Source organism: Acinonyx jubatus, chromosome A2 (assembly GCF_027475565.1).
Source record: "Acinonyx jubatus isolate Ajub_Pintada_27869175 chromosome A2, VMU_Ajub_asm_v1.0, whole genome shotgun sequence".
NCBI classification, from domain to species: Eukaryota; Metazoa; Chordata; class Mammalia; order Carnivora; family Felidae; genus Acinonyx; species Acinonyx jubatus.
In genome coordinates this window covers 86,577,201-86,590,844 of record NC_069383.1, presented here as the reverse complement: position 1 = coordinate 86,590,844, position 13,644 = coordinate 86,577,201, and the positions used below count along the sequence as shown (strand labels likewise).

The 13,644-nt window shown below is 40.7% G+C and overlaps 1 protein-coding gene across 3 annotated transcripts in view; it reads left to right on the top strand.

Moving 5' to 3' along the window:
- Positions 1 to 3,070: 3,070 nt before the first annotated feature.
- The window catches only part of DNAJC2 (DnaJ heat shock protein family (Hsp40) member C2), a 36,278-nt gene continuing 25,704 nt past the window's right edge, over positions 3,071 to 13,644 (top strand). Inside the window, exons 1-3 of one of the 3 annotated variants that reach the window (XM_015069744.3) lie at positions 3,071 to 3,371; positions 5,676 to 5,777; positions 10,063 to 10,138. In XM_015069744.3, coding sequence (XP_014925230.1) covers positions 5,745 to 5,777; positions 10,063 to 10,138 — 109 coding nt within the window. In that variant the 5' untranslated portion in view covers positions 3,071 to 3,371; positions 5,676 to 5,744. Of the gene's footprint in view, positions 3,372 to 5,586; positions 5,778 to 10,062; positions 10,139 to 13,644 lie in introns of all 3 variants that reach the window. The other 2 variants (XM_015069743.3, XM_015069745.3) reach the window with 2 other exon arrangements.

Sequence of the window (13,644 nt, the reverse complement as noted above, 5' to 3'; positions counted from 1 at the left end):
CTGAGCTCTACGGACCCTTTTACTCTGCGCACGAGAACCGGAAGGGAGCCCCGGGAGGCGGGCTCGTGTCCTGCTCCCGGTTCCGTGGTCTAGGAAGAATTCCCTGTGGGAGGGGGACGCGGGTGGTCCCTGGCCCCTCACCATGGGGAGATTCCCTGAGCGACGGCCTTTTAAGACCAACCGTGGCTCAGTCCTGACTTTAAATCCTGATTTAGTCATTCATTTACTGTTCACTCTTGGGTAACTTCGTTACTCTCTCTGCTTTAATTTTTCCTTTGCTTCGCAGCATTGTGGAGGCTTTAAACAACTAGTGTTTTCAAAGTATCTGGCATATTAGATACGCATTAAGTAGTGGCTAGATCTACGAATACAGTAAAGAGATATGGAAGTTGTTCCTTAATTTGATGTTAGCATGGGATGAGGAGATGAAGAGTTTCAATTTTTGAGCCCCCTGCCAAAGAAGAGTGGTGCCTCAGATACAGGGAAGTCCGGGAAAAGAGCAGGTTTTGAAATAAATTCGTTTAGGAGGCAAACAGGAATTGATAAATAACTGTAGAATTTGGAAATGAAAAGTCTGACCCTTCTTTGCGTTAAAGGACTCAGTGCATAGTGGAGAGACAACCTACTGGATGGGGAAAGTATTTGCACGTCATATATCTGCTAAGGGATTAATATCCTGAGTATATGAAGAACTACCAATCAACAAGAAAACAACCCCATTTTATTTTTTCAACGTTTATTTTTAAGAGAGAGAGACAGAGTGTGAGCAGGTGAGGGGCAGAAAGAGAGAGAGAGAGAGAGAGAGAGAGAGAGAGAGAGAGAATCTGAAGCAGGCTCCAGGCTCTGAGCTGTCAACACAGAGTCTGATAAGTGGCTCAAACTCACAAACCATGAAATCATTACCCGAGCTCGAAGTGGGAGGCTTAACCGGTTGAGCCACCCAGGCGCCCCAGAAAACAGCCCCATTTTAAAAATAGGGAATGGACTTGAGTAGAAATCTCTCCAAAGAAGGTATACAAATGGCCAGCAAGCGTATAAAAAAAGATGCTCAACACCACTAGCCATTTTCATTTCAAAACCATGAAATACTGCCTTAGACCCATTAGAATGGCTATTATCAAAAAGCGGGGGTGAGGAGAAAGAAACTGTTGGTGAGGATGTGAAGAAAAGGAAACCTATACTGTTGGTGGGAATATAAAATGGTGTAACCTTTATGAAAAATAGTATGGCTGTTCCTCAAAAAATTAAAAGTAGAATTACCATATGATACAGCAAATTCAGTTCTGGATATACTCAGAAGAATGGAAAGCCAGGTCTCAAAAAAATTTATATCCCCGTGGTCATAGCAGCATTAGCCACAATAGCCAAAAGGTGGAAAGCAACCCCATTGGCAGACAAATGGATAAGTAAAATGTGCATACAATGGAGTATTATTCAGCCTTAAAAAGGAAAGAAATTCTGACACATTAGAATTGTGAAGACACTATGCTAAGTAATTAGCCTGTCCCCAAAAGGCAAATAGTGTATGATTCCACTTATATGAGGTACCTAAAGTAATCAAATTCATAAAGACAGAAATTAGAATGGTGATTTCCAGAGACTGAGGAGAGGTAGAAATGGAGGCTTGTTACTTAGTGGGTACAGAGTTTCAATTTTGCAAGATTAAGAGTTTTGAAAATGGTATTTCAACAAAACAAACGTATTTAACACTGCTGAACTGCACACTGAAAAATGGTTAGTATGTGAATTTCATGTTAAGTGTATTTTATCACAATAAAAAAAAAAAACCTATGACCTTAGAGGTCATTTTAAGACCAGATGGGGTAGGTGGGGGGGGGGGGGGCGGAGAATGGATGAGGCAGGTGTAAGAATAAAATTAAGAAAGTGGAGTCAGGTTACTTTGAGCCTTAGAGCCTGTTTTAACAAGTGGTTGCATTAATAAAGAAAGGGGTTGGGAAACCTGGGTGGCTTAGTTGGTGAAGCAACCCACCTGGGCTGAAGTCATGATCTCACAGTTTGTGATTTTGAGCCCTGTATCAGGTGGGCTCTCTCCTGTCAGGGCTCTAGCCCAGAGTCTGCTTTGGATCCTTTGCGTCCCTCTCTCTCTCTCAAAAAAAAAAAAAAAAAAAAAAAAAATATATATATATATATATATATATATATTTTTTTTTTTTTTTAAAGCAAGGGGTCAGGGATAGCTTTAGGGGGAGTTGCTTATCTTAGTTTTTGAAATGTCAGTTGTGAAGTGACAATTTTGTCATGGGGTAGATAACGGGACAAATCAATGGATTTAACTGAAAATGTAATTCATAGAGAATAATTCTCTAACTTCCGGTGCTCTTTCCCAAAGAGTAGCACATCAAGTCTTTTATTTTGTGCAACCTATTCCAGATACTGGGGACGGTTGGGGGGGGGGGGGGGGAAGGCTTAGTGTGGAGGGGATGTGTGTGAATCTTCATCGACTGGTTTTCTTTTGCTAGTTCTTGCTTTTGACCGTAAGAAGGAATCATAATAAGCGTACAGTGGATTTTATTATACATTAAACAATTAAGTTCCAGAGTTCTGTAATTGGTAATATCTTAGAAAAAAACAACAACAAAAAAACTTCATGCTTTTAGAACAGGGTAAAAAGATTGCCGGCCTTCCAGTAGAAGCTAACACTGAGGAGGTGTTCTTTGCCAAACGTTACAAGGATTAAACGAGACAACGCAGGTAAATTACTGAGTAATATCGCAACAAATACAGGCTGCCATTATTATTTATATAAGTGCAAATATAGGTATATGTACAAAATTCTCTGTAGATGTATATAGACTACAATAATTGTTCCCAATATTAATGCATAGATATCTTTTCATTTTTTATTTATATAAGTAGAGCTACTTGAGAAGTTAGTGGTTAGTCTCGGGCAAATAGTGATTTAAAAATAAAAATAGCATAGTAGGAACTGCTTCAGAAAATTATGCTCCACGTATCGCACCTAGGGGAATAAAGTAATCCTTTTCGCCGCGGAACTGAGGAGTCTAGGAACCTTTCTTTTGTGAGTCTTGGTCCCCAGCCGGATCCGAGTCATTAGAGTAACTAGGCTGCCGCACACGTTGGCGCGGTGTGTGCGGGTGGAATTGGCCTCCGCACCGCGAAAGATCCATCCCGGAAGTAGTTGTTGGTCGTCTCCATGCGCCGGTTCCTGGGCGTCGTAGAGCCAAGGCGCGAGGCTCGGACCCAGAGGTAGAGCCGGAGGGGACCCTAAGCGCCCCCGGCCCAGGACGCTAACCGCTGCGCCTGCGGGGCCGGCCCCGGCGCCATCATGCTGCTCCTGCCGAGCGCTGCGGACGGCCAGGGCACCGCCATCACCCACGCTCTGACCTCTGGTACGTGCCCACTCAACCCCGGCTGGTCCCCTCTTAGCCGCCCCTGCCTCCGCCCTCCACCTGCGCGACCCCGAAATCTCTCCCTTCTTGTCCCTGGTGCCTGGCACCCGGACGCGTGGGCCGTGACGAGTGACTTTTTGCTCCAGGCAAAAGAAATCCTTCTCCAGACTGGAAGAAGGGAGGGGGCGTCTTCTTTCTGCCCCGACAGTTCTTCCTCCTTTCGCCGCTGCTGACTCATGGATCGGGCGGAGCAGTTCGGGGCCGAACCGTCTAGTAGCCTAAAAAGGTTCTTGTAAGCATCTCCTTGCCTAGGTCAAGAGATTGCCCGCAGCGAGCTCCCACGTGCCTCGCGTCGTACAAAGCCTTGCTGCTGGTGCTCTGTTAAACATCTTTCTCCCTCTCTGTGTTAGTACCTTCTTTGATTTTTAAATGTCAGAGCTTAGAGACTGCTCCTCATACTCAAAACCTCAGTATGAAAAGACCTTTGCCGGTGATGCTGCTAAGATTTGTGTAGACAGACTTTGAAAGAGTCATTGAGAGTTGACTGCTTCTGTAGTTTCTTAAATTTATAGCCCAGGACAGTCGTGGGTATGGTAAACTTAGTCTCTAGTTTCAGCCATCCACGTTAATTGCCATAGCCACTTGTAGAGACAGTTGTTGGATTTTGATCCTATCTCATGGCACGTGTTGTGTTCTGCTTGCGGAAGTCTCTGTGATCTTAAACTAAAAGGAAAGGCTTGAAAGGTGATGTTCTTAAAAGCCACACCCATACCACACAGCTAGTACTTCTTGAACATAGTGTTTGAATCCTCTCCTGTGTATGGTACAGGAAATCTTAATTTCCCAAACCAACTAAAGCATGAAAAATAAGTTATTTTTAGAAAATTGTGGCCATTAGGTACAATGGGAAACAACATTTGAGTTACTTATTGCTACAGGGCAAAGTCTTTTGCTTTTGCGTGGACTATGAAGTTAAAGTGTTCAGGGTTTTTTTCCCCTGACTCAGATGACCTTTTTTGAGTCGTTAATGTACAAATGTGCAGTGATTTATCTTCGTAAAACCTTACTTTGATTCAAGAGGTTGTGATTTTCAAAGTGGTTTCAAATACGGTTTTTCATTCAGTCTTCCAAGGAGCCATAGAAGGTAAATATTGTTCCCATATTACGGTTGAAGACATCTCTGACTCATTGCATGTAGTTGCTAATTGTCAGACTTAGACTAAATCCAGAGCTTTTGATATCAGATCCAGAGCTTTTACCCTATAGCATAGCTGTGTTAGTTAAACCTCTTTAGCTGCTTGGAGAATTGTCTTCTGGAATCATTGCTAGTGAGTTCTTAAAATTTTTAAAAGCTGAATTCAAGGTTTTAGTTAAAATATTTTGAGTTGTTTTTAGAACAGTTTTTTGATGAGGTTAGTATTTTGGAGACAGTTTATCATTTATTGTTTTATTACAGTTATTGGTCTAACAGTAAAGCAGTTGGCAACAGTTATCCCTGTTCCTCACCTTCCTCTCATACCTTCAGAAAAGTATTGATTTATTGTTGACGTTGCTGAATGCTTTGTCAGATAACTCAAAGAGGTGGATTGAATACTCTGAATACTAGGAAATGATTATTGCTAACCCTCATGTTAACTGGATTGCAGGCATACCTTGTTTTATGGCATTTTACTTTATTGTGCTTCAGTGATACTGCATTTTTTACAAATTGAAGGTTTATGGTAACCCTGTGTTGAGCAAATCCATCAGCACAATTTCTCCAGCAGTATTTGCTTACTTTGGGTCTCTGTCACATTTTGGTAATACAGTATTTCAGACTTTTTCATTGTTGTTTGTCATGGTGATCTGTGATCAGTGATTATGACTAGCTGACAGCCTGGATGATGGTTACCATTTTTGGGCAATAAAGCATTTTTCAATTAAGGTGTGTCCATTGTTTCTTAGACGTTAGCATAGCGTAAACAGAACTTTTATATGCACTGAGGAACCAAAAAACATATTTGATTCACTTTTTTGCAGTATTTTTGCTTTATTGTGGTGGTCTGGAACCAAACCTGCACTATCTCCCAAGTATTCCTGTACTGCAATTATTTCCTTAGTTGATGGTTTTAAAATTACATTCTGATGCTATCGCTGTTTTGATCTTATTTATTGCCTTGAAATAGATTTATTCCATGCAATACATTGAAGCCTCTCTTAACGCTTTCAATCACAGCCTCAACACTCTGTCAAGTTGAACCTGTGGGAAGATGGTTTGAAGCTTTTGTTAAGAGGAGAAACAGGAATGCTTCTGCCTCTTTTCAGGAACTGGAGGATAAGAAAGAGTTATCAGAGGAATCGGAAGATGAAGAATTGCAGTTAGAAGAGTTTCCCATGTTGAAAACACTTGATCCCAAAGACTGGAAGGTACTTAATATCTGAATCTTTTGTTCAGTCAGATGCTTTGTTAGGCATAGGCAGTTTTCCCACAAGTTTTCTGTCAGTAAACCGTTTTAAGATGCTTCAGCAAGAGAACCATAATTGAGCACCTGTCTGTTGTTAAGCTCTGAGTGAGATGGCCATAGGATACTGTCTCTGCTGGAAAAATCCAGGAAGTTTTCACAGAAAACATAATGTTTGAACTGGCCTTAAAAGAATGAGTAGCAGTTTGTGAAGCAGAGAAGGGAACAAAAGGTGATCTGGGCAGAAGGAATAGATCTGCAAAGACACAAAGGAGTAAAGAAGTATACTGCCCCTTCAGGGATTAGTGAAGAGTAGAGTAGGATGCTTGAAGGTTTGGTGGTGAGAATTTAGTCCTGAAACAGTCTAGACCAGATTCTTTTGTAGCGTCCTTTTTATGCCATGCTAAGGAAGGAACTCAGATTTTATTTTCAGGGCAGTAGGAAATCATCAAAAGTTTCTGAGCTAATTTTAGCAAAGTAATTCTCTTGGCAGTACAGAAAATTATTTGAAGAGGGAGAACAGGGCTGGAGGGGAAGTGAATGGTTTGCTATTGTAGCAATAGCAATGCCTACAATAGGGCAAGTGCAATAATCCAAGCCTGCAGGTGCATACTTGAGCTAAATTTGTGGCTGAGCTTTGAGGAAGAGGGGCCACTGGCTTTTTTTTTGGAGGTAGACTTGGTAGAGCTTGGTGACCTTGGCTGTGCCGTATAAGAGACGGAGATGTACTCAGAAGACCTCTGAGCATTCCAGGTTGAATGACCTGCCAGTGTCTGATATCAGTCACTAACACTGGGATGCAGGAAAAAGGAAGTTTGTGAGGGAATGTGGTGTTTGTGTTCAAGTTTGGCTATGTCGTAATTGAGGTTCTAATGTACTGGTGAAGTCTTTTAGTAGATGGTTAGAAATTGGTCTGTGACTCTGAAAGAGAATAGAGCCAACAACTTTTGCAAGTTGTTGGCAAGTCTTAGGTGGTAGTTGAAGCTGTGGGGAATTGAATGACATCAGTCAGAAGAATATAGACAAATAGGTACCATAAAGCCCTAAGTAGAGAACTAGTATAATATTTACATATGTATATATACTATGGAATTAGAGTGCCAGAATTCAAATCTGGCTCTGCCCATTTAGTGTGGTGGGACCTTGGCAAAGTTACTTGAGAAGTCTGTTTCCTACGGTGAGATTGCTAACACCTCAGAGGAGTTTAGTGAGGATTAACGCAATGATGCGTGTAAAACACTTAACTTATCGCTTGACATAGGATAAATAATAGTGGATAATTTCTCTCTCTTCGCTTGTAGGATTAAATAAGATAAAGAGTATGTGTAAAGCACTTAGAAAAGTAAGTGCTGAGAATGTTAGCTGATTCACATATTGTCATTATTGATTTAAAAAAAAAAAAGGACTGAACATTGTGGAGCATGAATATTTAAGGTGTGGGCAGAGGAGGAGAAGCAGCAAAGGATACTAAGAAGGGTGAAAGAAGTAGAAAGAAAACAAAAAGACATTTGTTAGTTCCACAAAGGTTTATTAAACATCAGGCACTAGACTTCCAGAAACTAAGAGAGGAAGAAGTCTCAAGAAGAAAAACACAGTCACCAGTGTCACTGCTTTGGAGGTCATCCCATAACATGAATAATGTTAAAAACCTACTGGGTTTGGCAAATGAAGCTTAGGAGACCACACTGAAAGCCATTCCAATAAAAAGGTTGGGATGGCGAGCGATTATAGTTGGGTTGTAGGAGACCACAGTGCAAAATACTCTTTTTCATGGCCGAGTTGTAACGAACATAAGAGAAAATAGTAACTTGAGGGAAAAGCAGGGTCAGGAGAAGATAGAACTGGGGATCGTTGAGGTCTACAAGAGAGAAAAGAAAGAATGAAGAAAGTCTTTGGTATAGAAAAGAATAGATGATATGACAACAGGTAGCAGGGTTCAGTTGGTTGTTTCTTTTCAACAAACAGGATCAAGCATCTTCTATGTGTCAGACCCTGTTCTGGGTGCTGAGAAGTCTACTGAACAAGACAGTATCACTGCTCCCACATAGCTTGTATTCTAATGAGACAGGCAATAAGTAAACAACCAAAGATGTGGCCACCAAATGCTGGGCAAAGAAGTGGAACAGGATGATGTGATAGAGTGTCCATATGACTGCTTTAGAGTGAGTAGGTGGGGAAGGCCTGTGCAGTTGACATTTAAGATAAAACCTGAATGACACATAAAGATCCGCAAGAATGCCATTCCAGGCAGAGATCTTGTGTGGGGGCAGAAAGAAGTTCGAAGTGCCAGGAACTGAAGGAGGCAAATAGGTGGTACAGAGTGGATAGGGGGTGTGAGGAGGTAAGGAGCAATAGTCACTGGAAAGCCAGTGGAGAGTTTAAAGCAATGACAATTTTTAAATACTTCAGAGGGAACAAGAAGGAGCAGAGATGGGCAGAGAAGGTTGTCTGTTTTAAATAAGGTGATAACATTTAAGCTGAGGCTGAAGGATGAGAAGACAGCAGCCACATGAAGAAGGGGGAATGTGCCAGGCTGGGGGGAGGAAGAGCTCGGTATCTGCAGTGAACTGCAGCACCAGTCATGTATTTGGAAGTGAGTGATCGAGGTAGAGAGAGACAAGCCAGGAATAGTGAGAAATGGAGGTGCTCAGTGCACCTGGAGCTCAGAAGAGACGTCTGTGCTCCAGTGAACTGGGGAGTCATAAGTGTATTCTAGCCCTGGCACTGAATCGAATCACTTTGAACTGAAATGTAGAGAGAGACAAAAGAAACCCCAGAACTGAGCTTTGCAGGTCATAGAGAAGCCAGTAAAAGTGGCTGAAAAAAGTTACTGGAAGGTGGGAAGAAAACAGAGTGAATGCACGGAAACACTAAAGAAAGATAATATTTTAAGGAATGAGTCAGCTGTGCTGCCACTGGGAGCTGAAGTCAAGTGAGGGCAGATGAGTGGTCTTGGATTTGGTACCTGGAAATTGATACTGAAGAGAGCAGCCTCATTGTGCCGGGGGTGGGAGTGGGTGGAACAGAACCAAACTGGAGTGGTTTGAAAATGAATGCGAAAAGAGGTAAAATGTGTGGACACCTTTTTCAAGAAGTTTAATGTTGACGGACAGCAGAGAGATGGAGAGAGTGGTAACTGGAAAGGGGGTCATGGATGTGTTTTTAAGGATGAGAACTAACAGCATCTTTTTATACAGATGAAGATAATCCACTTGACGCTTGGGAGATCCCTGAAAGATACTAGTATATGAGGAGACGTAGAGAAGACAGTGCTTAGAACCAAGAGGAGGGGTGGAGTAGTTTGTCTCAGAAGGACAGACTTCTTCAGTTGTGAATGGAGGAAAAGGGGAAAGATGTATGGTTGCAGGTAGGGTAGTACAAAGATTGAGTAGGAATTTGAGTAGGATAATTTACATCTTATAGTTAACTGGGAGGCAGGGCTGCTGATAAGAGGGTGGAGAAGGATCTGTGAGGGTTGAGGAGAGACTAGAGAAATAGTAACCTTAGGGAGTGGAAAGGTAAACCAGTTGGAATGATGGCCAGGCGTAATGAAAAAGCCCATCCACATGAACTTTGTAATCCTGAATTTGAAGGGAAACCAGTCAGCTCTGTTTAACTTTTTTCTCCTGTGTTTCATGCCCCCAACTCCCTTTTCCCCCGCTCTCAGTTCTCCAGTACTAGACTCACCTTTTGAGTTCTGTAGGGAACCTTCACTCCAGTTGCTGCTTCAACTTGTCAATTTGCAAGGATGTTAACGACAGCAGGTACTTCCTCTCCAGAGAAGCCTCATCTCTCAGTTTCTCAAAATTTCCATCCAGCCTACCTTTGCTCTGCACAGCTCCTGGTCCTATCCTTTCATTGCCCTGGCCCAGCCCTGTGGGGCTGTGATAGTGCTTCCCTCAGTTCTGAAATCTCTTGATTTACGGATGGCCATAGGATATTACTAGGTGTTAGGAGGAAAATGGGCTCAGTGGTCATGTAAGTTAAGAAAATGCTGGGTTTTGCAGGTTTCTGTTTGGTTGTTTTTTTTTTAATTGCAAGACTTCTCAGAGCCTTTGATTTATATGCATACAAATCATCAAGAAGGCTGTATCACAATCCACATTTCCCAGACTTACATACCACAGAATCCATTATATATAGAATGTCTCCTATTATGGGATTCTCACTTTGGGAAGCACTAAAATGGGTGCCAGCACAAGGGATATCAGCTCCATTTCACACTTGACTTCCTTTTGTGTCTTTATCAGAACCAAGATCATTATGCAGTACTTGGACTTGGCCATGTAAGATACAAAGCTACACAGAGACAGATCAAAGCAGCTCGTAAGTACCTAGTTCTTTTGAAATAATCCAGTATCTGGTATAGGAAATGTTAATCCTTTTGAAAAGATCTGCATGATCATATTCTGTAGCCATAAATCTAGATTCAACAGCATTTGTCATATGGTCATAACAATGTATAACCCATAGTCTCCTTTACCTTCAGAACCAGAAAGCAATCAGTCTCATGCATGGACAGAGGGTGGGTGGGTGTGTTTGTGACCAAGATAAAGAACATTCTTCTAAAAGCAACCTTTTAAAAATTAATATTTCACTTCCTTTCAGTAATACAGCCAGCTGTATTTAGTGGAAGCTGCCTTGTTAGTTAGGTTTTCTGATATTATTTTGTGGTTTTGGGTTACATTTTTGTTGATCCCACCTGTCTTTTCTGTCCAAAAAAGAATTATCTGATGTTTCACTGTTTTTTTTTCATTGACAAGATGAAAAATTTCAGGGAATTGTAGGAGCCTAGTCTTCATGTGCCTTATAAAACACCATCCCGGGGCGCCTGGGTGGCTCAGTTGGTTAGGCGACCGACTTCGGCGCAGGTCATGATCTCATGGTTTGTGGGTTCGAGCCCCGTGTTGTGCTCTGTGCTGACCACTCAGAGCCTGGAGCCTGATTCAGATTCTGTGTCTCCCCCTCTCCCTGACCCTCCCCTGCTCACGCTCTGTCTCTCTGTCTCTCAATAATAACGTTAAAAAAAAAATTTAAAAACACCATCCCATAGTGCCCTACACACCATTCGGTTCTCTTGGTTAGTAAAGTTTGATGAAAGAGGTGAAGATGATTAGTTTTCTGTGTTCTATGTTAGGAGAATGTTCTGCCCTCCACTCTAGAGAATGGATATTAAGGTCAGAGGAGGTAAGATGCGGCCATATGGGAAAGGAGTTAGGGAGTCAAGGCCAGTCAAGAGGAGAAAGTATTACACTTGGAGGAAGGTCGCTGAATGAGACCCATCTCAATTTGAAAAATACTAGTTGAGACTAGGTGTAGTTGATAAAATTTTCCCCATTAATTGTTATGATTAGGAAAATCACAAGAAACATTTTTAACAAGGTGAAGGAATTTATGAGATTATTTCAGATCTGTTATTCGGTTTCTTAAAGAACTGGCATGGTTTTAGACTAAGCATATGTTAATGCATATGAATAGTCATTGCAGTATACATAAATGCCAGGGAAGTTCATTTGCCATGGAAAAATATTTGCAAAGTCTTGCTATATGAAAGAACAGCATACAAATACCAAATGAGTCTTGATACATATAAATATGTGAAAGAATTAGAAGTGATTTAGAACTGTGAAAATAATTGATATTGTAAGGTGAAGGATTTGTTTTTTTTCTGTAAAGATAAAAAATGTACAACTAACAATGGGCTGTGTGGGTGGCTCAGTTGATTAAGCGTCCGACTTTGGCTCATGTCATGATCTCATGGTTCATGATTTCGAGCCCCATGTTGGGCTCTGTGCTGAAAGCTCAGAGCCTGTAGCTTGCTTTGGATTCTGTGTTTCCCTCTCTCTCTGTCCCTCCCCTGCTCACACTCTATCCCAAAAATAAATAAACATTAAAAAAAAGTTTTTTAATGTACAATAAACTGTAAAAGAAACATTCCTTTGTTTCTAAGCCCATTCTTTTTATTGGCATAATAGAAATGAATTTTTGAATACTCTGTAGCCTGAAATTTTGCAACCCCGGTGAACAGATTGTTAACATTAAGTATAATTATAATTCACTCTCTGCCACTGTGTTGAATATTCTCAGTATTTATTCAAAAGGAAACTCATTCTCTTACCTCTGTCATTATAAAATAGACAGCGACTGCTTTACTGCTTTCTGAAATCTAGTCCAAAGGTAAAAATGCAGAGTTAGTGGTTACAAATATATAATTATTAGGACAGACAAACCTCATAAAAATATAAGTTTTAATGCATTTGAGATCCTTAGAGTTCTTACATCCTATTACATACACATAAAAGTTTTATTTTTGTTTAATGTATTTTGAATTGCTAAAATGAAAAGTCAGTTAAGGGTCAATAAAGTGAGTCTTTTTTTCCTTCTGTGCATTATCTGAAAAGAATAAATCACTTCAAAAGTTGAACGATGGGTTAAGAGGAAGTATTTGAATACTAAAAGTGGTGTTTCAATTGCTTGCATAATTTTGTTTTGAAGTAAAATTGCCATACTGGCCTGTAGGTTTGATATTCTTTGCATGGAAATGGTCTTTGGTGATTCGAATTTTCCAACTCTAATACTTCTGGTTCAAAATATTTCTGACATTTTAAACTGAAGCTGTTCTATATTATGCTTCTTAAAGATTAAAAATCCTATTCGGAGACATTTATAATGATAGCAGTATGAGTGTATAATGAAAAACCTTTTTGCAGTGTACCCTCAAAACATCCTAGAAACTGTCTTCTTCAGTGGGAGAAGGGGGGGTGTATCTTTGAAATTTCAGTAAACAACTGCTGCTTCCAAATTACCCTTGTTTGTATTTTAGACCATGTTATTTGGCCTCCTAGTTTTAAAATTGAGTAACATCTTTTGCTCCCTCCACAAGACAGTATAGGACAATCTTGGGACTCCCTACTGCACATGGATTAGGCAGAAAGCTCCATGAAGAAAAAAACTAGTGTAACATAAGAGGAGACTGTCCAACAGAAAATTAAGATATCACCTCTCTTAGACTGTATCATAAGATTCAAAAGGAAACAAGTATCTACTACATGTTGTCAGTAAGATATGAAGACACTGCTTTTGTGTGTGGGGGGGGGGTGTAGGCACTGAAGAAAGAGACTAGGGGAAGATAAGCAGAATTGCCTGGAAACTGAAAACATGAAAGCAGAATTCAGAATTAGAAAGACTGACATACGATTAGACAAACAGTAAAGCAAAGGACAACCTTGAGGAATGTTCCCAAGATTCAGAGGGGAGGAATAAAGAGATGCCTGATTTCTAAAGTCAGAATAAATGTAACAGAAACCGTAATTGCAAATAAAGAAGGAAACTTACCCTTTTTATAAAAAGATACATCTTGGGGTTGAGAGTGTTTGCAGGCATGTGACTTAGGTTTCACTGCTCAGCACATTTCCTTTGAAATTCAAGTATGAGTTAGGCTGTGCTGCACAGAATCCATTTTGCCAGCAAACGTGGAAGAGCACTGCAAAACTTGGGGCTTTCACCCCACACCCTAGCTGTGGAAGTAGCCTGTGCTGTTTCCCTAGTGCCCCACAGTTGTGGATCATCACACCTCTGAACTGTCCATTATGATTTGATCATAATTCCTAGCTACATAACTTCCAAGCCCGAGTCTGACTCTTAACAGATTTTGTGAGCTGTCTAATAACTTTTAATAAATTCCTTTTCTGCTTAAACCGGCTAGAAGACAAAATGCCTCTTCTGGAGTATTAGTGGGGAAATTGATAATATACTTGACTATAAAAAAAATCTTGGGAGTTCAAAAAAACAAAAATGTATTTGTCAGTTTTTGAAGCCCTGCTGTATATGTA